General features: G+C 44.1%; 1 protein-coding gene across 1 annotated transcript; it reads left to right on the forward strand.

The window, feature by feature from the left end:
• Positions 1–406: 406 nt before the first annotated feature.
• On the forward strand, positions 407–22,766 carry LOC137535423 (zinc finger protein 501-like). Its single transcript, XM_068257258.1, has 3 exons — positions 407–472; positions 4,337–4,750; positions 21,091–22,766. The coding sequence occupies exons 1-3, from the start codon at positions 460–462 to the stop codon at positions 22,056–22,058; spliced, it is 1,395 nt and encodes a 464-aa protein (XP_068113359.1). The 5' UTR covers positions 407–459; the 3' UTR covers positions 22,059–22,766.
• The last annotated feature ends 214 nt before the right edge of the window (positions 22,767–22,980 follow it).

Below are 22,980 nucleotides of genomic sequence, written 5' to 3' on the forward strand. Positions count from 1 at the left end.
GAAATCTTTATGGTATGCGTGACTACGGGTGTGACGAGGGCGTGGTCAGGGGTGTGACAGGGGCGTGGCTTAAATGTCCCACTTTCTCATCTCAAATAGTTGGGAGGTATGGGAATTATAGTACCTGAGGTGGGAGGAAGGAGGCTGGGCAGCATCCCCACAAGTTTGACTCAAGCAGCGAAAAGTCGAAACCCGGCCATGTCTACATCTCCAGTCTAGAGAATAATAATAATAATAACAATACAACAATAAACCAACAATAATGATAAGAATAATTTTTTATAAGAATCATTTAAGAAGGCAGAGTGCATGAACTTCCACAAACAGGGGCTGCAGTATGCCTACTCACCACAAGATGGCGACCTCACTTCCCCCAGGTGGAACGCACAGATAGGAAGTAATTAAACTAAAGACAGGAAATGGTGTAACATCGACTTTAGCAGGCCGTGGAGAGGCGCTATGGCTGGAAGAGGTGATTGTTTGACTCTTGTTATATATTGGGCAGAGCAAGGGTCAGGGGGGACATACTTGTTATATATTGGGCAGAGCAGAGGTCGGGGTGGATATACTTGTTATATATTGGGCAGAGCAGAGGTCGGGGTGGTCATACTCGTTATATTGGGCAGAGCAGAGGTCGGGGTGGGCATACTTGTTATATATTGGGCAGAGCAGAGGTCGGGTTGGACATACTTGTTATACATTGGGCAGAGCAGAAGTCGGGGTGGACATACTTGTTATATATTGGGCAGAGCAGAGGTCGGGGTGGACATACTTGATATATATTTGGCGGAGCAGAGGTCGGGGTGGACATACTTGTTATATATTGGGCAGAGCAGAGGTCGGGGTGGTCATACGTGTTATATATTGGGCCGAGCAGAGGTCGGGTGACATACTAGTTATATATTGGGCAGAGCAGAGGTCGGGGTGGACATACTTGTTATATATTGGGCAGAGCAGAAGTGGGGTGGATATATTTATTATATTGGGCAGAGCAGAGGTCAGGGTGGACATACTTGTTATATATTGGGCAGGGCAGAGGTCGGGGGGACATACTTGTTATATATTGGGCAGGGCAGAGGTCGGGGGGACATACTTGTTATATATTGGGCAGAGCAGAGGTCGGGGTGGTCATACGTGTTATATATTGGGCCGAGCAGAGGTCGGGTGACATACTAGTTATATATTGGGCAGAGCAGAGGTCGGGGTGGACATACTTGTTATATATTGGGCAGAGCAGAAGTGGGGTGGATATATTTATTATATTGGGCAGAGCAGAGGTCAGGGTGGACATACTTGTTATATATTGGGGAGAGCAGAAGTGGGGGTGGATATATTTATTATATTGGGCAGAGCAGAAGTCGGGGTGGACATACTTGTTATATATTGGGCAGAGCATAGGTCGGGGTGGACATACTTGTTATATATTGGGCAGAGCATAGGTCAGGGTGGACATACTTGTTATATATTGGGCAGAGCATAGGTCGGGGTGGGCATACTTGTTATATATTGGGCAGAGCAGAGGTCGGGGTGACATACTTGTTATATATTGGGCAGAGCAGAGGTCGGGGTGGACATACTTGTTATATATTGGGCAGAGCAGAGGTCGGGGTGGACATACTTGTTATATATTGGGCAGTGCAGAGGTCGGGGTGGTCATACATGTTATATATTGGGGAGAGCAGAGGTCGGGGCGGACATACACGTTATATATTGGGGAGAGCAGAGGTCGGGGTGGACATACTTGTTATATATTGAGCAGGGCAGAGGTCGGGGCGGACATACTTGTTATATATTGGGCAGAGCAGAGGTTGGGGTGGACATACTTGTTATATACTAGGTGTGTGGCTGGTAGGACAGGCAGAGGAGATGGAGGCTACAGCTAGAGAGGGGTTGGGTGGCCTCTGCTCCTTTGGTCCCGGTATTGGTTTGTTGCTACGGCTCTTGGAGGGTTTGGGGTTAGTAGGTGATGGACAGGTGGGCTCAGGTATGGTCAGGATATGGAGCTGCGGTCCCATCTGCCCAGTTCATGAGGTGGCAGAGCCATAAGTAATGATAATTTATAGCTAATTATTTATAATATACAACAGATAGAGGTTGTATTCCTATACCCACAATCCAGTAAACCACATAAACGTGGTAAACATACAGTCTAATTTCTGTTTCTGTAGCAAACTGCTGCATTCAACCAATAACCTGCTGTGACTCTTGTATAACAAAACAGTATGGTGATCATTTCAGCAATAATTATATCCAGCGGCACTGACATAAACTGGAATAGTGTAATACTGCCAGTAACTTTATACGTTAGCAATCCTGTCACCAGTCCAGCACTCATGGCAAAAGCACACGTGAGTGTTACACACACACAGTAACAGCACCCCACTACACTCGGGGCTCACCGTATCTACATGTCAGAGTATCCATCCTTCTTACAGCAGGCTTCAATCCAGGCTTCCAGTAATACCGCAAGAGCAGCAAACTTGCATAGCAGAAAATCCAAGGTTTTAAAGCAGTATAAAACCCTAACATAATATTCAATAAAAAAAATGTTTTACTACTTTTTATATGCCATACGGTTATCATGTTCACATTTGTGCATAAGTATTATTATTCATTTAGAAATTACAAGTTCCCAAAAGTACAGTTTTTTTGCTTTGAGAGCTGCCTTTGCATAAACACAAGATAACATTATCTCCACTTCAGATGCGTCTAGCTTTCTCTGCACTGAACCTTCAAGGACTGTGTTTAACTAGTTGAATGCTTTTCTAGTGGAAAAAAAAAATGAAGGTAGTCTATAATATGCTGTACATAATTTTAAGAGGAAAGATGAAATGCTGGGTTTCCTTCCACTTTAATAAAAATTACAGCAATCTCACTCACAATTGACATTTGGTGATGCGCGTGTGACAGCAAAGATGATAGGTGGACTGCATGCGGCCTGGTTCCCTGCGGTGTCCCGCTCAGATCACTTGCCAGCTGATAGTGTGTCTCACCTGTATACTCGTACATTGCACCAGCCGAGGCCATTGCACATACACTAACGAGATTGCTATCCCATTAAGTTGCTGGACGTATTTCACTATTCCAGTTTGTCATTTGCAGCTCCATATACTTATTGCTGAACTGATCACCTGACTGTATTGTTATACAAGAGTCACAGCAGTTTATTGGTTAAAGAGACACTGAAGCGGGAAAAAAATATGATATAATGAATTGGTTGTGTACTATGAATAATTACTAGAAGATTAGCAGCAAAGAAAATATTCTCATATTTTTATTTTCAGGTATATAGTGTTTTTTCTAACATTGCATCACTCTATAATATGTGCAGATTACACAACACTCAGCATTCAAAATGAGTCTTTCAGAGCAGTCTGTGAAGTAATGAACTCTCCTCTAGCTGAGGAAAAGTAAACAGTTCAATTACAGTTGAGATAATAAAAGTCAGATAACAGCCCTCTCCACGACTTAAGGTGCCCATACACTCGTCAGATTGGCAGCAGATAGATAAGAAATGCATCTGATGGTCTATCTGATGCGTTTTTAGAACATTTTTTACCAGGATAGAATTCCAACAGATTTCAGTTTGAAATCTATTGAAATTCGATCTGATGGCATTTTTTTGCCATCAGATTTCCATTAAGGCCAATGCAAACTGATAAGCAATCTCTTCAGATCGACCTAAATTTTCCACCCTGCAAGTTCGATGGAAATCCATCGAAATCGATCGAAATCGGCCATCGATCGGTCGATTGGCCAACCGATTTGCAATCGATCGATCGGGATCGATCGGTCGGCCAGAAAATCGGCTGAGTGTATGGGCTGCTTAAGTTAGTCGGAGAGCTTAATAGCTTTTTTGCATAGAGATAACAACTGGAGTTTCTCAACTCTTCCTGTACTGGAAACAATTAGACTGATGTATCTGATCTTAATGTTTTTTTCCTTAGCTGTACTACACATACAAATCATAATATCATCATTTTTTTTTCACTTCAGTGTCTCTTTAAGCGCAGCAGTTTGCTATTGCATTTGTGATTTATAGCTCATTAGTCGCAGGCCTCTGCTCCTATCTTCCTCTGTCTATAGCTGTTCTCTCCTCACATCCTCATCCATCTACCGCTGCCGGCACTGCTGTAACCTCCCAGGAATGTGTGCATGGAGAGGAGGAGAGAAGCACCAGATGATGAGCAAGGAACACTGGAGGAGAGGACTGTGGTACTGAATGTGCAGGATACCACAGCTTATGGGATATTATCACCCCCTAGCAAATTGTTCTTTCCTGTGCTCTGTTTATTACTGCTAATATCTTACAGCTATAATCTGTTATCCCTTTTAGAACTGAAATCTGAACTCAAACAGCAGAAGACGTATGTGAGGAGTGATCAGCAGTCTATGGAGGAGGGGGACATGATGCGGACAAGCAAAGAGGAAGAAGAGACAGATGTGGGGAGTGATCATCCGTCTATGGTGGAAGGATTAATAATAAGAGTGATTAAAGAAGAAGAAGAAGAGACCTATGTGTGGAATGATCAGCAGTCTGCAGAGGAGGGTGACATGAGGAGGCCAATTAAAGAGGAAGAAGAAGAGACGTATGTGAGGAGTGATCAGCATTCTATGGAGGGTATAATAATAAGGGTGATTAAAGAAGAAGAAGAGGATACATATGTGTGGAGTGATCATCAGTCTGCAGAGGAGGGTAACGTGATGGGGACAACTATAGATGAGGACCCTCTTAAAGAGGGTAGAGCAGGTGAGTAATGAATATTAAACATTGAATATCTTCAGTTATTATGACAGTGTCATTGCTCACAGACTGGCCATATTAGGGTTATGCTATGTACTCATAAGCAGGAAGTGGTCACTTGGCGCTTGTGGTCACTTCCTGCTTCGATATGCGGAAGTGCACGGAAGCGTATTGTAAAAACACGCTTCTGCGTAGGCACCCCGCGACGTCGCAAAAAAGCCTGCACCGCCATAGACTAACATGACTTCTGGGCCAACACAGATCACTGCAGGAGCCACGCGGTAACGCAGGTATGCCCTAGCATTATTTCGGACACTTCTGGCACAGAGTACCGCAATGTGGGAAGCATGAACTTCCCCACAGGGTTTCGTTAGGCAATTTGTCGCACCGTGCCAGTGTGGTGTGCCCTGTCATACATAGAATTACCGGCCTGTAATAAGCGGATAATGGTCACTGTACATTACTGTACACAGATTGGTCACAGTAGGGGTGACTTAGTGTTACCGGCCTATAATAAGTTGATAATGGTCACTGTACATTACTGTACACCAATTGGTCACAGTAGGGGTGACTTAGTGTTACCGGCCTGTAATAGGCTGATAATGGTCACTGTACATTACTGTACACAGATTGGTCTCAGTAGGGGTGACTTAGTGTTACCGGCCAGTAATAAGCTGATAATGGTCACTGTACATTACTGTACACAGATTGGTCACAGTAGCGGTGACTTAGTGTTACCGGCCAGTAATAAGCTGATAATGGTCACTGTACATTACTGTACACAGATTGGTCTCAGTAGGGGTGACTTAGTGTTACCGGCCAGTAATAAGCTGATAATGATCACTGTACATTACTGTACACAGATTGGTCACAGTAGGGGTGACTTAGTGTTACCGGCCAGTAATAAGCTGATAATGGTCACTGTACATTACTGTACACCAATTGGTCACAGTAGGGGTGACCTAGTGTTACCGGCCAGTAATAAGCTGATAATGGTCACTGCACATTACTGTACACAGATTGGTCACAGTAGGGATGACTTAGTGTTACTGGCTTGTAATGAGCTGATAATGGTCACTGTACATAAAGGTGCATACACACGCACAACAGCAGCCAGCGACGGGTCCGTCGGCACTTCCCGTTGGGCGGGTTTTAAACAGACTGTAGTGAGTGTGTACGCATGGTCGGCGGACTGATAAGGCTGTTCCTGATTGATGCACTGGGCGGACCAATTTGTGTACAGTAATGTACAGTGACCATTATCAGCTGAAAGAAAACTGATTTTCAAAGTAATGCCCATGTTTTCCTATGGCACCTTTCACACTTAACGCGTTTTAACTGAAATATTTTTCACAATGCACTGCTATGGAAAAAACGCGTACTAACGCACACCAACTGATTAAGTGTAAACGGGGCCCTTAGTGTAGCTGCGCAAGTAACATTTTCAAAGTAGGCACACTACTGCTGTAGAATGCACTTCTAACTTACTTTCACTCCCCCCAAAACCAACGGCCGCGCGAATTGTCCCACCGTGGACCCTGTCAGGTCCAATGACTTTGTATGATGAGATCCCCGCACTTTGATTGGCCCAATAGGCTGTCTGACACTTGACAGGCAGTCTATTGGGCCAAAGTGCGTGGGTCTCGTCCTACAAAGTGACTCAACCCCCAAGTCAGCTAGCTAATTGTACAAGCTGTTAGTCTGTATTTCTCCTGTCTGGTTCTCTGGAAAATTGCTGATGTTGCTGAAACCCAAAAGAAGCTGAAGACCTGTCTGACATTTCCGCTGCCCGGCAGATCAACTGTATACACGTCACCACTGTATGGCTCACAGGGAAATGCATTTTAAAATATGCAGTGTTTATGGCTCTCTCAGCCAAAAAGATCCCTGACTCCTGTTATAGAGAGGAATAAAAATCCCAGAATATCCGGGTAATTGATTGGGATCCAGGGCTGTGGAGTCGGTCCAAAAATCCACCGACTCCGACTCCTCGACTCCGACTCCTCTAATTTGCATATTACAAGTTTGTTGATTAAAAGTATGTAACATGAAATTCGTCTCTTAACTGCCAACGCTTAGGAATTTTACAAGACAACTGAAGTGAGAAGGATATGTAGACTACTATATTTATTCCCTTTAGACTAAAACTAGTCCTTGGTAAGAGTACTTGTAAAAGGTACAGACCGGAACAAAGAACATCTATCAGGCCCTAGGCAATGTGACTGTGGGTACATGTAAGAGTGATGTGCAGGTACTCTGCAGGGGAATAAGGAGATTCTTCCTCTATTACACATTCTTCATGCACAATCTGAACAAGGTTTATGGGTGACAGACAACACCTCTGTGTTCAATGTGCACAGCATTCTCAGGGGATTCCCTGCAGCTCTGTGGGGAGTGCATATGTAGAGTATAGTACTACTGTGTAACAAAGTAAACCTGAGACAGATGAAATTAAAGTTTTATACATACCTGGGGCTTCCTCCAGCCGCCTTCAGGATAATCAGTCCCTCTTTTTCCTCCTCCACCACCTGGATCTTCTGCTATGAGTCCAGGTACTTGAGCCAGTCTGGCGTAGTGCGTATGCACACACTCCGCCGCCAGGAGCATACTACACCTGTGCAGTACTATTGCGCAGGTGCAGAATGTTCCTGGCTGTGGATGCAGCTGGACAGCGCTGACTGGCTGAATTACCAGGACTCATAGCAGAAGATCCGGGTGGTGGAGGACAGCGAGGGACTGATTAGCCTGAAGGGGGCTGGAGGAAGCCCCAGGTATGTATAAAACTTTACTTTTCATCCGTCTCAGGTACCCTTTAATTTGTAGTCCCCAAACCAAATTTTAACAACATATCAAATTATTTGATTTCATCAGCAAAGGGAGTGCATACATTTGCATAAATCAGCATCAATGCAGAATTATTTCCATCTCGTTGACCATCTCTATTAGTGACATGGCTACACATCAGGCTTTATTCTTACAGCATAGATGTTATTTAGTATATATAAGAGATTCCTGTGTACACATCATATATACAGTCACAATCAGATATGTATGTCTGACCTTAAAAATACGGGGACTGCTTTATTGAAGCAGCACAAGTAACTAATTTTGATTGGTTTATTTCATTTTTGTGGACTAAGCACGGCTATTACTGTATATATAGTGTATATATACATTATTTGTAATGACTATTATCTGAGAAATAGAACATTTTATCATATTTTCTATTTTAATTACAGTTACAAATTCATTAGGAGTCGGAGTCGGTGCATTTTTTCCCGACTCCGACTCCAGGCACCCAAAATTGCCCGACTCCACGACTCCGACTCCACGACTCCGACTCCGACTCCACAGCCCTGTTGGGATCTATGATGTATTTTGGAGAGCGCATCATTAATATTTGGAATATAATTTGATGACTGTTGGATGCTGAGTGCATGTGCCAAGAGGCCGCTGCACTTATTCCCATACTGAAAATAGTGTTGTTTCCACCGAGTGGTGGCATATATTGCTTTGAAAAACAGTAGAGATTTGAATTTCTTACGCTCTGAGGTGCGCGCCTCTAAATCCGCTGTGGACAACGATCTCTTGTGTACAACTTCGAGTCTATGGATTTCCCTAAGATAGTCTTCAATAGCAGCGTTCGTAAGAATTTAAAGGGATACTGTAGGGGGGTCGGGGGAAAATGAGTTGAAGTTACCCGGGGCTTCTAATGGTCCCCCGCAGACATCCTTTGTTGGCGCAGCCACTCCCCAATGCTCCGGCCCCGCCTCCGGTTCACTTCTGGAATTTCAGACTTTAAAGTCTGAAAACCACTGCGCTTGCGTTGCCGTATCCTCACTCCCCTGATGTCACCAGGAGCGTACGGCGCAGGCACAGACCATACTGGGCCTGTGCAGTACGCTCCTGGTGACATCAGCGGGGGCGAGGACATGGCAACGCAGGCACAGTGGTTTTCAGACTTTAAAGTCTGAAATTCCAGAAGTGAACCGGAGGCGGGGCCGGAGCATTGGGGAGTGGCTGCGTGGGCACAGGATGTCTGTGGGGGACCATTAGAAGCCCGGGGTAACTTCAACTCATTTTCCCCCGACCCTCCTACAGTATCCCTTTAAGTATTATATGATTGAATTCATAGGCCTCAGTTACTTTAGCTGAGTTTAGTTAAAAGACTTGATTTGCAGAGTCTCCCTTTTATGCAGCATTTCTAGAAACACTGGAACATGGTTTTGTGTCTTACACAAAACCAGCCAAGGTTAAAGAGTTTATCCAGTGTTGAGGCCAGACTAGCTGGCGACGAACAACATAAATATGAGCCATTGTTATGAAAATATTCTCATAAGAACATTAAACAAATGGCCTCTTTAGAACAAGATGACAGTTCTTAGAACTAGGTGAAAGTTCAGGCATGTGCAGTAAAGACCGTGCCTGTCATTATATCACAAGGTTTTATCAGCCAATAGCAGGTGATGAGTTCCTGTTTCGATGATGTCACATTCAACTCTTTACTTTACACGTTTAATGCTGGGAATACACGGCTCGATTCTGAGCCATTTAGATGGCTCGATAGATAATTTTTGACATGTCCGATCTCACGCTCGATCATTTCCGCGCTCAATTCTGCATGGAGGACAATAGGGAAAGATAAGAAAATCGCCCCCAGAATCGAGCGTGGAAAACAATCGGGCGCGGATTCGAGCGGCATAATCGACCCGTGTATGCCCAGCATAAGTCTGCTGCCTGCTTGTATCAGTACACCCCTAATGACGCATTTGTGAGCAGCCCAAAATGTCATAGGAGACATGCCCTCAACAGCGTTAGTAGCAAAATAATTCTCGATCGCCTGTGCCACCATACCGGCCACGGCCTCATCCTTCAGAAGAGAGACATTGGGACGCCACGATGAGATCTTCTGTCTGCTCTCTAGCACTGCCAATGCAGCCAGCACTGGGGGCGTGGTCAGAGATGGAACCCATGGCGATATGGATACCTGTGACCACCGAGAGTAGGTTGAGGGAAACGAAGATATAGGAGATACGAGAGTACACACCATGGGGATTAGAGAAAAAGAACCCATAGAAGATATAGGAGATACGAGACTACACACCATGGGAGTTAGAGAAAAAGGTATAATCTCTATCAGGAGGGTGTGAAACATGCCAGACATCAACCATTTTCCTAGATCTGATCTACATTTGTTGTCAATTAAATAAGGGATGGTAGACCTCCTCCAGCGCAGGCTCCAAGGCCACATTCATGCCCCCCCTCAGCAAGCGCATCCAGCTGGCACAAGTAATGCTCAAGGAACACCTGCTGACTGGTAATTGGCGCATAAAAAGAACCAACTGTTTTCCATTAACTTCATTTTCTGGTGAGTGTGGTGCTATTGGGGACACTCTTTTTCTAGTTCTGCTAATAAATGAAAATGAGTCTAAGCTCCATCGTACACATTTGTCGGGAACAAGTTCCCAGCATTAGCGTCACTCGAATTAGGCTAGTCCCTTCATTCCACCAGGAAGAGGAGAAAAACATATAGCTGGCCATATCTAGGCGAGAGGAGAAACGAACATCCAGTCTCACCCTCCCGACCACATTGAGATATGTAACTTATAATGAGCAGAAGCGGAACCCTAGGGGCCCCACACCTGAGAACCAATCGACATCCAAATGCGATGGATACTGAACTACCCATATACAACCACAGATATATAGATATATTTCTATCAGGGCTGTGGAGTCGGAGCAATTTTTGGGTACCTGGAGTCGGAGTTGGCGAAAAAATGCACCGACTCTGACTACTAATGAATTTAAACTGTAATTTAAATAGAAAATATGATAAAATGTTCTATTTCTCAGATAATAGTCATCATAAATTATTGCGCTTAGCCCACAAAAATGAAATAAACCAGTGAAAAAATAGTTACTTGTGCTGCTTCAATAAAGCAATCCCTGTATTTTTAAAGTCAGGTATACATATCTGATTGTGAGTGTATATGATGTGTACACAGGAATCTCTTATATATACTAAATAACATCTATGCTGTAACAATAAAGCCTGATGTGTAGCCGTGTCACTAATAGAGATGATCAATGAGATGGAAATAATTCTGCGTTGATGCTGATTTATGCAAATTTATGCACTCCCTTTGCTCATGAAATCAAATAATTTGATATGTTGTCAAAATTTGGTTTGGTGACTACGAATTAAATGGTACCTGAGAAGGATGAAAAGAAAATTTTTATACATACCTGGGGCTTCTTCCAGCTTCCTTCAGGCTTATCAGTCCCTCGCTGTCCTCCTTCACCACCTGGATCTTCTGGTATGAGTCCCAGTAATTCAGCCAGTCAGCGCAGTCCAGCCGCATGCTGCTTCCACAGCCAGGAACATTCTGCACCTGTGCAATAATGCTGCGCAGGTGTATTACGTTCCTGGCGGCAGAGTGTGTGCATGCGCACTACGCCTGACTGGCTCAAGTACCTGGACTCATAGCAGAAGATCCAGGTGGCGGAGGAGGACAGTGAGGGACTGATTAGCCTAAAAGGGGGCTGGAGGAAACCCCAGGCATGTATAAAACGTTCATTTGTCTCAGGTTTATGTTAAGTTACACAGTAGTACTATACTCTCCATATGCACTCCCCACAGAGCTGCAGGGAATCCACTGAGAATGTTGTGCACATTGAACACAGAGGTGTTGTCTATCACCCATAAACCTGGTTCAGATTGTGCATGAAGAATGTGTAATAGAGGAAGAATCTCCTCATTCCCCTGCAGAGTACCTGCACATCACTCTTACATGTACCCACACTTACATTGCCTAGGGCCTGATAGATGTTCTTGGTTCCGGTCTCTACCTTCTACAAGTACTCTTACTAAGAACTTGTTTTAAGCCTCGTTCACATCTATGCAGCGCAGATGGCCGCGCAATGGGAACGCAATGCGTACGATCGCACACCATCTGCGCTGCTACCCGATGCACTGTTGATCCCATCCATTGACAGTGAATGGGTCCGCTCTGCACTTGCGGGCAGAATGTATGCAGCAGTACGCAAGCACATCATAGCGCATCGTACAGCTGCACAGTGCATTTGATGTGAACGGCTGAAGGGCTGTCTCTACCCTTCTGCCGTTCTTGCACGTTACCACGTCATAAGCGCTTCCAAATGGGCATGACAGCGCGTATGATGTGATTGAGACCTAAGTCTATGACTAAAAGTATTAGATCAGCTGGATAGCCAGGTAACTGGTATTGCTTAAAAGGAAATACATATGGCATCCTCCATATCCCTCTCAGTTCAGTTGTCTTTTAAGGTTCCTAAGCGTTGGAAGTTAAAGGGAACCTAAACTAAGAGGGATAAGGATGTTTCCTTTTAAACTATACCAGTTGCCTGACAGTCCTGGTGAACTCTTTGGCTGCAGTAGTGGTTGAATCACAGACCTGAAACAAGCATGCAGCTAATCCAGTCTGACTTCAGTCAGAGCACCTGATCTGTATGCTTGTTGAGGGGCTGTGGCTAAAAGTATTAGAGACCCAGGATCAGCAGGAGAGTCAGGCAACTGGTATTGTTTTAACAGGAAAAATCCACATTCTTCTCAGTTTTGGTTCCCTTTAAGGGATGCATTTTATGCAAAATACTTTCAATCAACAAAATTGTAATATGCAAATTAGAGGAGTCTGAGTCGGTGGAATCCTAACCTGAGGAGTCAAATGGATTTTTGTACCGATTCCATAGCCCTGACATATATATTTTACACATGGTATAAGTACAGTGAGTATAGCAAGAATATATAGTAAATTGCAATCACCCCCACTCACAAGGTCCGTCATCAGCCCCAACATCCCACATTATAACACACGTAAGAGAAACCATCCCCACTAATGACTCACCTGTTCCCAATAGACACCCCCAGCCCACTAGAAACTCTGAAATAAGGCAAAATTATCCCTCAAAATTTGACTGGACTAACCCTACACTTCCAAAACCCCGCTATTGCTGAAACCATATAAACTCACTGAGGTTTTCAGTGCAGCCTAAGATTTCCCTTCTAGGTAGAGCTAACTGATAGTGGCCCCAACATTCACATAAACAATTACACAGTAATTAATACAGAATCTTGCAGCAGCAAATAACAGTATAGCTCATCAGATCGCTGAAGCATTTTCGTATACACATAGGGCACAGGAATATAGCACAATGACGATGCTAGGTGTAAAATGCATATAGCAGCTAGATGGCATAGTCAGGGCAGTTCCTAACACGTAAACTGTACTCAAAGGGAGCTGCGAACATCATCCGTACTCTTTTGAATCAGAGCCTAGATTTAAGAGCAGGGAACAAGTCTGTCTGTCACATGTGATAGTGCCATACGAAGGGGGGTCTCAAATACCAAGAAGGACTTAGGCAGCGTGAGGAAACCTATGTGCAGCAAAAAAAAAGTACTTGGCAAGCACCAACACAGTTCTGGTCGTCACAGTGGAGGGAGAATGTATATGCACAGACAGCAACGTGCAAGAATCAGCAGGGCCATCATGGGGGAGAAAAGAGAGGGGCCAACCCCCCCCCCCCTTCAAGTCCAGGGCCCAGTCCGGGCCTCTTTTTTGTGTGGTATGCAAAGGGCCTTGAAGAAAGCCAGCAGGTCCCAAGGGTGGTCCCTAGTGTGCCTGAGAGTAAAGGAGTTGTTCCTCCGACGTGCCTGCAGTTGGAATGGTAAACTCCATCTATAGGTGGCAACCGCCTGCTGTAGAGATGACAAAACAGGTTTCAACACCCATCTCTGTGTGAGAGTAGGGGGGGGGGGGCAAGTCCTGGGACAATGTAACGGTTGCCCCATCAAAGTCCACAGTCCCCGCGCGGCGAGCAGCCAACATAATAGCCTCCTTGGGAAATTGTGGATGCAGCAAATAACTTTGTGCAGGGTCTTGGAGCCCCTCGGTACAGGTCACAGGACACGATGGTTATGGTCCATTTTGATGGCTGTATACCCAGGTCCATCAAGGAGCCTATTGAAGATTGCTTGGTGATTAGGCTGTAAGTCCTCCGGTCTTGTAGCTTCCGGAAGGCCCCATACGCGCACGTTGTTGCTGTGGTTCTGGAGATCCTCAAGCTACGCTCTCTTGTTACTTTGGAGTAGCGCTTGCCTCTATCTGCTCTCCTTCGGCTGTGCCACCTCCGTCTGCAAAGCAGCCACCTCTGACTTAAGCCCTGCCACTCTCTGCACAGCTGATGTCCACCCGCAGTGCAGTGATCTCTTTAGTGGAGCAGACAATCCGCTCCCTCTGCTGCTGTATGTCTGCTTTCATGGGCATACCTCTCAGGTCTGTCCAGAGTTCATCCAGTGCCCTATGTTTTCCCGAAGAGCCGGGAGACCTCGCTGGGGAAGGGCCCGAAGCAGGGGTGTCAGCCATCTTGGAAGTAGTGCTTTGGGCGGTGCGGGAAGAGGTAAAGTGTTCTAGGGAGTCTCTAGAAGTTTTCGGAGTCTCCTTTTTTTACGACCACCTCTGCGTGCGATAACATTCGGGGCAAAAAGAAAGTGGGTACAGTGTGTTTTCTGCCCGCTAATCACAACATGTAGCCGGGAGCTCTGCAAGGACATTTATTTACACTGCCATGTTACACTCTGTCACCCAAGGCGTTTAATAACATCTGCTCCAACAAGAATGAGCCATGAATGAGTATCTGTATGGCCTGGGTGCTAGGACAGGCTCTGCGAAGCTGGGGATTTTTTTTCCCGGCTCTTTCATCCTTTTGAGGAGATAACGAACCTGGTCAGTCGCACCGAAGGCTCCATCAGCGACCTAATACCATATACTACTTTTTTCCTGGAGCGTGCCCTGCTAAGAGTGGTGGATCAGGCCGCAGATGAGTGTGACCAGGAGCAGGAAGAGGTGTGGTCACCACCAGGAGGCGGCATGTACATGTCCATTCCCCTTTGTGATTGTTATCTTGACATGGTGAAGGGTCTTGTGTAGTTTAAAGAACAAGTGACACCCATGCTAACCTAGAAATGAAAAACATATATAAGTAGATAAATACTAGTTCTACTTACATAACAGATGTATTGGGCTATCCACATAATGATTCCTGTGAATGTTATAAAGGAAAAGCAGAAAATCCTATTCTAGGCAGTGGCCATCTTGCCAAGCAAATGCTGACATCATATCCTCCCTGACTCTTGTTTCCCCCCTCCCTTCTCTTGCTCATTGTGTATTCATTAGCTGCCCTCCTCCCAGAGTCTTCAGAGGTGTATACTAACAACTGTCTCTTTTTTTTTATTTACTCCTTTAATCGCTGAGTCACCTCAGCCTTGCTTAAAAACACAAGTGAGCAGAGGATCATGTTTCAGATAAGCAGCTAGGCAGTGAAATAAATAGAGGAGGAATATATTATAGATAAAAAGAACTCCCAGCATTCAACTGTTTGGCACTGACTACTAAAGGGCCAGTGCTCCTATAGTATGTGATAACTACAAACCATAACCGCAGAAAAAGTTTTAAATGCAGGATTAGCATCTTTATCACTTAATACACTCAGACCAGTTGCTGTTGAAATTTGATTTCTATGGTGACAATACCGCTTTAATGAAGCAATGAACTATAATATTGTGACTGTCACCACTACACAAAGATTGCCTCAGAGAGGACTAACATTTACATCCTGGAGATGTCAACTAGTGAAAACAATTATTCGCTCACCTGATGTTATCACTAAAGCTCTTTGCGGTTGTTTGCAGTGCGGTAAATGGGGCATTTCATTTGTCAGTGTGAACCAGGCCTAACCCTTACACTACCTGATCGCTGTGTACACACGCCGGGTGTTTTAAAGCACTTTATTCCAGATATTTAGGAATGTAATGTGATTTCTTTCCTTTAGAAATTATAACGTGACATCTATGTATTTTTTTGTGGGACTTTTGACATGGATCCTCCTCTGGCATGCCACAGCCCAGGAGGTAGGACCCTTGAAACAACTTCTCCATCAGTTTACTGGCCAGAAATAGTCCCTCTAGTCATTAGAATTTGCCTGCCTATTGAAGTTTGTGGCCGTTCGCCGGTATGCAAATGGATGCGTAAGTATGAACAGTTTGTGAACTGATTTAAGAAACTTATCCATCACTATTGGTTCAATCTGCCCATCTTCACTAGATGTATGGCTACCTTTAGTGTTACCGGCCTGTAATAAGCTGATAATAGTCACTGTACATTACTGTACACAGATTGGTCACAGTAGGGGTGACTTAGTGTTACTGGCCTGTAATAAGCTGATAATGGTCACTGTACATTACTGTGCACAGATTGGTCACAGTAAGGGTGACTTAGTGTTACTGGCCTGTAATAAGCTGATAATGGTCACTGTACATTACTGTACACAGATTGGTCACAGTAGGGGTGACTTAGTGTTACTGGCCTGTAATAAGCTGATAATGGTCACTGTACATTACTGTACACAGATTGGTCACAGTAAGGGTGACTTAGTGTTACTGGCCTGTAATAAGCTGATAATGGTCACTGTACATTACTGTACACAGAGTGGTCACAGTAGGGGGGACTTAGTGTTACCGGCCTGTAATCAGCTGATAATGGTCACTGTACATTACTGTACACAGATTGGTCACAGCGGGGGTGACTTATGCTTCGTATACACTTGCGATAACTATCGTTTGCAAAGAACGATAGTTACCAGACGAACGATATTGGAAAGATTGGTATGCAACGATGGGATGCAGCGATCATCATACACATTTTAACGATTGTTCTCGCAGACAAGAACGATCAGAAGGAAATGTTGCGTACATATTTATATAAAATAAAATAAAAAAACACTGACATGGAGTTACAATAGATACAAATATATGATTGTTAACTTGAAAACAAAGTTTAATTGAAATGAGCAATGTAACAATCTTTACGGCCGTGCTACAAAGGAATTACTGAAGCTGGGCAGAATTCAACGCAGGCGCATTGGCCCTTGTAACGATCGTTCTCGGCCGATGTCTGTACACACTATAGTTTTGTAACGATTGTCGGTAGATATGATCTGTCAGGTTGGATATTTCCATCTTCCCGATGTCATTCTTTTGTCGTTCGTGTTAATGATCGTTGGGTAAAGTTCTTTCCCCGATTGTCGGCGGAACGATCGTTAATGAGCTGTTTCAAACGACCATAGTCGCCAGTGTGTACGCAGCATTAGTGTTACTGGCCTGTAATAAGCTGATAATGGTCACTGTACATTACTGTACACAGATTGTTCACAGTACGGGTGACTTAGTGTTACTGGCCTGTAATCAGCTGATAATGGTCACTGTACATTACTGTACACAGATTGGTCACAGTAGGGGGTGACTTAGTGTTACTGGCCTGTAATATGCTGATAATGGTCACTGTACATTACTGTACACAGATTGGTCACAGTACGGGTGACTTAGTGTTACTAGCCTGTAATATGCTTATAATAGTCACTGTACATTACTGTACACAGATTGGTCACAGTAGGGGGTGACTTAGTGTTACTGGCTTGTAATATGCTGATAATGGTCACTGTACATTACTGTACACAGATTGGTCACAGTAGAGGTGACTTAGTGTTACTGGCCTGTAATAAGCTGATAATGGTCACTGTACATTACTGTACACAGATTGGTCATAGAAGGTGGTGACTTAGTGTTACCTGCCTGTAATAAGCTGATAATGGTCACTGTACATTACTGTACACAGATTGGCCACAATAGGGGGTGACTTAGTGTTACAGGCCTGTAATATGCTGATAATGGTCACTGTACATTACTGTACACAGATTGGTCACAGTACGGGTGACTTAGTGTTACTGGCCTGTAATATGCTGATAATGGTCACTGTACATTACTGTACACAGATTGGTCACAGTAGGGGTGACTTAGTGTTACTGGCCTGTAATAAGCTGATAATGGTCACTGTACATTACTGTACACAGATTGGTCACAGTAGGGGTGACTAAAGCCGCGTATTAATATGGGGGGGCACTAACACCACCAACATGGAAGCTACTGGGGCGGGAGGGGAGTCCACCACCATCATGGAAGCTGTGACTAATCTGTGTACAGTAATGTACAGTGACCATTATCAGCTTATTACAGGCCGGTAACACTAAGTCACCACTACTGTGACCAATCTGTGTACAGTAATCATTATCAGCTTATTACAGGCCAGTAACACTAAGTCACCCCCTACTGTGACCAATCTGTGTACAGTAATGTACAGTGACCATTATCAGCATATTACAGGCCAGTAACACTAAAGGTCCGTACACACGCCGGACTTTAGGCAACTACGAGTCCGTCGTTGCCTCCCGCTGGGTGGGCGTGCCAGCAATAGTCCGGCGTGTGTACGCTCTGTCGTCAGACTGATACGTCTGTTTCTGAGCGATCCGCCCGGCGGATTGCTCAGAAACAGCCGTATCAGTCTGACGACAGAGCGTACACACGCCGGACTGTCGCTGGCACGCCCACCCAGCGGGAGGCAACGACGGACTCGTCGTTGCCTAAAGTCCGGCGTGTGTACGGACCTTTAGTGTTACTGGCCTGTAATATGCTGATAATGGTCACTGTACATTACTGTACACAGATTGGTCACAGTAGGGGGTGACTTAGTGTTACTGGCCTGTAATAAGCTGATAATGATTACTGTACACAGATTGGTCACAGTAGTGGTGACTTAGTGTTACCGGCCTGTAATAAGCTGATAATGGTCACTGTACATTACTGTACACAGATTAGTCACAGCTTCCATGATGGTGGTGGACTCCCCTCCCGCCCCAGTAGCTTCCATGTTGGTGGTGTTAGTGCCCCCCCATATTAATGTGAATCCTCCAGGCCACTGCTCCCACTAGCTTTTCAAGGGTTTGATTAAGACCTAGAGGAAGTCCTGGGGACCAGAGTGGAGACAGATTTCTACACATGCCTACTGTAATGCCTGCAGATCCTTATCAAGACAAGGCAGGAACAAGAGATCACTTGTAAAGCAATTTCTCGTCAGATAGATGGGTCAAATAGATCATTTCCAACAGGTCCGATCTGATTTCTGATGATTTTTTTCTGATTGATTTGCACAAAAGTGATCAGACAAAATGATCGGAAATCTGATTGGATCTGTTGGAAATTATGTATGGACCCATCTATCTGATGGAAAATTGCATGGTGTGTACCAGGCATAAGAAAATACTGAAGTCTGCACAAGCTGGATTTGAAAGTGAAAATGTGTTAATTTACAAAGGTGCAGCAATTCAAATATACAACTACAATACACATGCAGTTATACAATCAGTGACACATGGTGAACCACAATTACCAGAACCCCTCTAACTGACTAACTATACAGATACTTACAATAGCAAATGTACATGATCATCAGTCACACAATATAGGAACAAATTACCACACACAGGAACACCGATCTATTCAGGAGTAGATAAACCTAATAGGCATACAAGAGAGAAATCAGACAGGCAATAATTAAACCAGGGAATCAGAATACATCAGTAGACAAAGAATAGTCAGAATAGCAAGGGTCAATCAATACTGGGAGCTCATAGTACAAGAGCAAGGATCAGAGAGCATAGGAAAATGGCCAGAGTCACAACGCTACAAGAGTACCAGAATGGTCTAGCAATGTGCTGCTAGCAAGTCCACTGCAGCAATGCAGCACATTGATCAGGTGACCGTCCAGAATCTCCTCACAGTTCCATCTGCTGGTGAGTCGGGGAACTACCGGTAAGTGACACCACATTGCTCTACTAGCATAACACACATGCTATGAGCACATGTAGATCTTGGAAACGTGGAAACCACTCCACAATAAAGGGGCAGTGCTGGACCAGGGGTAGCCAATCCCGGTGTAGCATGAAAACAATGAGAGGTCCACACGATGCCGCGTTTAACTGGTGTTTCTGGACATATCCGATTACTACAGCTCAACGCACACTGCTGAGCTATGATTAAGGACCAGCAGGTCTGAAACATGACAGCCTTGTGCTTTGAGATGCTTTCATTGGATATGTCCAGAAATAAACGGTTAAACCCGACATCATGCAGAACACTCTTGTTTTCATACATATAGGTCTGTTGTCACAGGAGTAACACATTGCTTCCATTGTCTCATCAAGCTCTACATTGTACTACTTTCCATGTATGGCTAATGCTTTTACTGTAGGGAGGGTCACTGAGACGCAAATAACTCTTTGTATGTAAATGTATTTTAAATTGTATGCAGATAATTACAATGATCAGGAAATGTTTCACTGGCTGAATTCCAAGCTACCTAAAACTTGCATGCCAGCCAAAATTATAGTCATGCGATTGGCCGCCTGTAATGAGCAGAACCTTCTGTAGTTCTCAGGGTAGAAGACCGAGAGCCCAATATGGTGTAGTATGTATAAGAAGGGAGGGATAGTAATATGAGAAGTAAGTAATATACTCACAAACCAGGGTTACCTCCAAGGCAACCACTGTAAAGGCAGGTGGGGAGAACAAGCCTGTCCCCACTCAGGATTAAGACGTCGCTCTCTGTAGATAGGAGGAAATTGCAGGGTATGTCACCCTTCCACCCAGGGTGGACTTCTAGATGTGCGGAGGTGTACAGAGGCTCCGGTAGGATAAAAGTCAATAAAAGGTTTAAAATTGTTTCGGTTGTGGTGGTGGACCAGCCAACCAAAGACAGACACATGTACTTGTAATAATCCAAATAATATACAATTTATTCGTTTGCTCCTAATGACAGTCGCAACGCGTTTCACGGGCGAGAACCCGCTTCTTCAGGCAATAAAAGACAGGAGCAATACACAACATGTACTCGATGAGTTGCTTGGCAACTCTGGGACCTTTACAGAGGTGCCAAGCAACTCATCGAGTACATGTTGTGTATTGCTCCTGTCTTTTATTGCCTGAAGAAGCGGGTTCTCGCCCGTGAAACGCGTTGCGACTGTCATTAGGAGCAAACGAATAAATTGTATATTATTTGGATTATTACAAGTACATGTGTCTGTCTTTGGTTGGCTCGTCCACCACCACAACCGAAACAATTTTAAACCTTTTATTGACTTTTATCCTACCGGCGCCTCTGTACACCTCCGCGCTTCTGTAGTTCTCTGTCAGGCTGATAACTAGTAATGGTCAGTGGTATGTAGATAACTTAAAGATGATGCAAATTGTATGTGAATTATATGCAAAGTTATGCAGCTGCTGCATTTGGTCAGTTTCCAATCTAAATAAACTGTGCATCAACTTGGAATTATCAGCAGCTCGCTGGCTATCGCTAATAATGTTTTTTTTCCCTCCTCTCAGAGCTCTCTAACAGGAAATGATGATGTTTTTCTATTTGCAGGGCGGAGTCCCGGCATCAGGAGCCTCTCAAAGAGTCGTCTCTCTGTTTCCACAGACTGTACAATGGATGATGATGTGATTGGAAAAGAGTCTGCTGCAAATATCCTGGTTACCCCAAATATTCCCCCAGACTCCCCTCACCTGTCTAACCCTGAGGGCCCTCATACCCAGCACAACTCTCCCCCTGCTGGAGGGTCTTATTCCTGTTCCACATGTGGAAAATGTTATTCTTGGAAATCAGTGCTTATCAGACATGAGAGATCTCACACTGGTGAGAAGCCTTATCCATGTGCTGAGTGTGGGAAATGTTTTAGGCGAAAATCAAACCTTGTCATACATACGAGATCTCACACTGGTGAGAAGCCCTTTTCATGTGATGAGTGTGGGAAATGTTTTAGACGTAAATCAATCCTTGTCACGCATGAAAGATCTCACACTGGTGAGAAGCCCTATTCATGTGCAGTGTGTGGGAAATGTTTTTTCCAAAAATCACCTCTTGTCAGTCATAAGAGATCTCATACTGGTGAGAAGCCCTATTCATGTGCAAAGTGTGGGAAATGTTATGGGAGTAGATCAAACCTTGTCATACATGAGAGATCTCACACTGGTGAAAAGCCATTTTCATGCACTACGTGTGGGAAATATTTTAGGCGTAAAGCAAACCTTGTCATACATGAGAGATTACACACTGGTGAGAAGCCCTATTCATGTGCTCAGTGTGGGAAATCTTTTAGTTTTAAAGCGGCCCTTGTTAATCATGAGATAGCTCACACTGGTGAGAAGCCCTATTCGTGTGCTGAGTGTGGGAAATGTTTTGCACAGAAATCACATCTTGGCACTCATAAGAAATCTCACACTGGTGAGAAGCCTCATTCATGTGCTGAGTGTGGGAAATGTTTTGCACGTAATGCACAGCTTGTCAAACACAAGAGATCTCACCTTATGAAAAGCCCTATTATCGTGTGCTGAGGGGGAAATGCAAGTGTAAGTCACCGCACTTCAGACACTTGTGTTGAGTGTGGGAAATGTCTTGGCCAAAAGTGTTCTGATACACTTTGTCTATTTTTTTTTGTGCACAAGGAAGCATAATTACACAGCATCCCGAGGACGCTTTCTTGTCACTCAGCGTATTTGTTTGTAAAGCATTAACGTCCCTGAAATGAGGTGACATGGTGAGATTAATATATACACATGTGGTACTAAGCCTAGTTAAAACTTGCCTGTCTTCACTTTTTATATTTTCCATTGGAAGGGTTGATAAACAAGAGTTAATATCTATGAAAATGAGGCAGGTTTTGCAGTCACATGCAGCCATGGCTCTCCTGAAGAGTAAATTAAAGTATAAAACACATATCTGGCTGAACAAACTGCCTGATAACCAGAAAGTGCTGAAAAGTGAATTATTTGCTTTTGTTGGAAGCTGAATGAGCCAGATTTTATATCACACTGAGGTGGCTGCTTTGTACATTTCAGAGTCAGAATATAACCCCTCTAAATTTAGAATAAGAATGTGAGACTCCAGGAAAGTTCTATATGACATTGTTATTTACCTACTTAAAGCTGCAGATGTGGGAATATTAGACGCTCCCATTCATCCAGACTGAGTGAAGGAAAGGAAATTTCTGTGTTTCTGTATTTTTGTTTTACAGTTATAAAAAAAATAAATATGTGAACCTCTTTTTGTTTTAGTTTTTGTGTGCGTATCATTGGCTGAGCTTTTGCAGAGGGTTGAAACTGTTCAATGAAAATAAAGTAAAACAATAAAATAACTTTTTATTTTTTCCCTGAATAAATATATCCCTATTTGTGCCCCTATAGATGGCTTGCTCCAGAGTTATCACATATAAACCGATCTAGGAGTCTGCAGTTTGGTATAACAGCAACTCGGGGT

This window comes from Hyperolius riggenbachi, chromosome 10 (assembly GCF_040937935.1).
Source record: "Hyperolius riggenbachi isolate aHypRig1 chromosome 10, aHypRig1.pri, whole genome shotgun sequence".
NCBI classification, from domain to species: Eukaryota; Metazoa; Chordata; class Amphibia; order Anura; family Hyperoliidae; genus Hyperolius; species Hyperolius riggenbachi.

What these genes read in the sequence shown, in the direction of transcription:
- LOC137535423 (XM_068257258.1), top strand. An exon ending in TCTTAAAGAGGGTAGAGCAG is followed by an intron (nt 4,751 to 21,090) that starts GTGAGTAATGAA and finishes TTCTATTTGCAG; the next exon opens with GGCGGAGTCCCGGCATCAGG.